The sequence below is a fragment of the Syngnathus scovelli genome, unplaced genomic scaffold, assembly GCF_024217435.2.
Source record: "Syngnathus scovelli strain Florida unplaced genomic scaffold, RoL_Ssco_1.2 HiC_scaffold_46, whole genome shotgun sequence".
In the NCBI taxonomy this organism is placed as follows: Eukaryota; Metazoa; Chordata; class Actinopteri; order Syngnathiformes; family Syngnathidae; genus Syngnathus; species Syngnathus scovelli.
In genome coordinates this window covers 187420-190533 of record NW_026061560.1, presented here as the reverse complement: position 1 = coordinate 190533, position 3114 = coordinate 187420, and the positions used below count along the sequence as shown (strand labels likewise).

General features: G+C 51.3%; 1 protein-coding gene across 1 annotated transcript; it reads right to left on the bottom strand.

Annotated features, from left to right (window-relative positions):
• Positions 1-869: 869 nt before the first annotated feature.
• On the bottom strand, positions 870-2040 carry LOC125968181 (janus kinase and microtubule-interacting protein 3-like). The gene is made up of 4 exons (XM_068649849.1): positions 1966-2040; positions 1678-1909; positions 1473-1598; positions 870-1103 (listed from the first exon to the last, which is right to left on the bottom strand). The coding sequence occupies exons 1-4, from the start codon at positions 2038-2040 to the stop codon at positions 1018-1020; spliced, it is 519 nt and encodes a 172-aa protein (XP_068505950.1). The 3' UTR covers positions 870-1017.
• Between the last annotated feature and the right edge of the window lie 1074 nt (positions 2041-3114).

The window sequence follows — 3114 nt, the reverse complement described above, 5'->3', positions numbered from 1 at the left end:
TCTGCCCACTCTCTTTTAAACAAGTTAACTCTCCCCGCGGATTTGAATTCCGGCGAAAGTTACGCCCATCGACGTCACGTATGTCACGTGACCACGACGTGGCAGATGTCATATAGCAACCGCTGTTTTGTTTAGTAGATTTACAGTTGTTATGCATTGGCATAATGGTGTGCACTCAAAATAGATTTAAATAAATTAAATATTTCTTCTGCCCACTCCCTTTTAAACAAGTTAACTCTGCCCACGTCCATTGACGTCTTGTCTGCGTCACGTGACCACGACGTAGCGACGTCATATAGTAACCGCTGTTTTGATCAGTAGACTTAGTTATTATGCGTTGACATAATGGCGCACTGGTTAGCATGGCCACCTCTTAAGCATGATGTTGCGGGTTCGACGCCTGATCAATGTTAGCATGGAGTGAGCTGAAGTGCATGGCGCTGAAGATTTGAATCTTTGAAATGCGCTGAGGTCTGACATATCAGGCAGAATGGTTTGCCATCACGTTCAACAAAAAATAGAAACTTTCCCACTCTGATTAAAACGTCCTGTGTTCATCTATGTATTTTCGTTTTGCTGTGCATCTTTTCCCTGCCATTTCGAGAGCCCAATTGACACTCATAGTTTAAAGAAATGTGTTTGCCCATCCTACTTTGTGGAATTTCACCACATGCGCTTTTGACCAAAATACCAAATTGAACTCAAGTGAAGCCAACACGCACAACCCCCCCCCCCCCACACACACACACACACACACACACACACAAATGTTGATATGAACATAAAAGAGCCGCATGCGGTTCGGGAGTTGCGGCTTGGCCAAACCTGTACTATACAACTTTATTTGTATAAAATTTTCACAACAGCTGTCACACAAACAAAGCGGGAAAAACCGAAGACGTGCGTGTTCCGCCCACGCTGGATTTATTTGCACCTTTGAAAAGACACCGTATTGCCGCAGATGTGGCAAAGAGTACTTTTGGGCATCTGAGACGGAAGGATGTCCAAAGCATCACGTCACCTGCTCTGGTAGGCATGGTGGTGGGACGTTGAGGTCAACCGCTTTGGGGTTGGCTGAATCTTTGATCGCAGGATGCCACACACTTGAAGACAGAAGCAGAAAAGCAGAGCTAAATGCAAAATGTACTCACCGGTGACTCCAATTTTTTTCCCCCCTGAAGAAACAGCTGGACGGGTGGCCCCGGCTGGCCAGTGGGACTCTTGTTATTCTGACCCTTTTTAGTGCGCGTTTGGGGCAACAACCGTTTTTTGTGGCGCTCTCTTCTGGTTCAAAAGTGCCCTGCATGTGAATTTGCTTTTCCTGCCTTCTGATTGGATGAGCGCCGGTGTGACGCGGTGCCTTTGTCACCGTGGCGGGGGGTATACGTTGGCATCGGAGCGTCTGCCAACGTCTGAGACCGGCTGGCAGTGTATCGGAGGTGTCGAGTGCAGTGCCGCTGGAGCTCACTCACCAGCTGGTGTTAGGGCCACAGAATGAAGGCCAAGGAGAAGAATAGAAAGAGAAACAGAAACTTCTCCTCCAATTGTTTGATTTGTCTCTTCTGAGCTTCGATGAATTCTTTCAGCTCTTTGTTCCTCTAGGACGGACAAATGGAAAGTGGCATTCAAAAGCCAGTAAGCGTGCAAGTAAGTGCCGGGCTGGCTTTGGGCCCTTACCTGTTGCGCGCTGTGCAGCAGATCCATTCTCTCGGAGGATGCAAGCGTCGCGCTCCCTCAACTCGCACATCAGGGCTCGCTTCCATTGGTCCACGGCGCTCCTAAGCTCTTCTCTCTGATCCGCCGTCAGCACGTCATTCACGCCAGCGTGGCTGGCTTTTTCGCCGTCCGTGGCGGGGCAGTCCCGCTGCGGTAGCGCCTCGTACAACATGGCCTCCAGCTCCAGGATCCTCTGGGCCGCAATCCTCGTCCATCAGTGGTCCGGCGGGAGATTTGAGGGCGGCTTACCTTATGAGCCTGGTCCATGGAACACTTCCTGAAGTCCAACTCTTCATCCAGGTAGCCCTTCTGCTTGCAGAACATATCCTAGCACAGCTCAAGGTCAGAATTGTTGGGGCACATTGCCGGAGTTCCCCTTGGCTGATGTCGCGTGTCTGTCTACCTTCTCACTTTCAATGTCCAACATCTTCTGTTGAAGTGCTGACTTGGTCACTTTGATGTATTCTAACCACTGAGGAAAGGCTGCTGTCACATAAGCAGAATGCGAGAGCGTGCGTGGACGTGCGCGTTACCTTCTCGGCTAGGGTGAGAAGGGTCCTGGCGTGAATCACGACCACCTGCTCCTCGTTGGTGAGATTCTGCAAGAGCCCAAAGGCACAGCGTCAACAAGCTTCTTTCAGCGCAAAGCCTTCCAAAAGTCACATTTGAGCCGCCGAGTCTCGTGGAGTGCGAACATAAGGAGTTCGACATACACTTACGGCGTTATAGCCCAGGATGTCCAGCTTCTTCATCAGATCACTGATGACGATGTCCGGGGGAAAGGCGCAAGGAGCAATGTAAGGTGTTCTGGGACCTCGGGTTAAGGTTAGGGTTGCGAGGGACGCCTTACGTACGCTCACGCCCTCGGCCTCGCAGTAGATCTGCAAAGGGCTGAGGCCGTCTGGGAAACGGACTTGCAGAAACTTCAAGACGGGGGAGCGCCACTCCCTCTCCTGAAAGGCAGAGGCATGCATCCGTCCGTCCGTCCGTCCGTCCGTCCGTCCGTCACATCTCTGGCCTCAACACGCTTGTGCGAGTCTTCCCACCTCCAGCTCCAGGATGCGGAACTCAAGCAGTTCGTTTTGGTCTCGGATATCCTGGATGTGCTCTTTCAGACGCGCTTCTTCCGCCTCCATCCGCCTGACCTGAAAAGACAGTCAGACCTCATCTGCGGGGCTTCCCGACAGGTGTGACGCCAAGCGACTCCGCCCAGCGCCTTTCTTTCCGTCACCTTTTCGGCCAACTGCTGATTGCTCTGACGCAGCAGCTGCTTCTCCTCCACCCACTTGACATTCTAGAAGAGACAAACGCGTGGACAGCTTTGGAATGTTGTGTCATTTTCATCCACAAATTCTTTGGTTGACTGGAAAATGACATTTGCTTTTCTCCGCGTTTTCC

Excerpts from the sequence above, each read along its gene's own strand:
- LOC125968181 (XM_068649849.1), bottom strand. The coding sequence starts at position 2,040 with ATGTTCTGCAAGCAGAAGGGCTACCTGGATGAAGAGTTGGACTTCAGG. Across the intron at positions 1,599-1,677 it reads TGCTGCACAGCGCGCAACAG|AGGAACAAAGAGCTGAAAGA; the intron begins GTAAGGGCCCAA and ends TGTCCGTCCTAG. Across the intron at positions 1,104-1,472 it reads TGTGGCCCTAACACCAGCTG|TGTGTGGCATCCTGCGATCA; the intron begins GTGAGTGAGCTC and ends TCTGTCTTCAAG.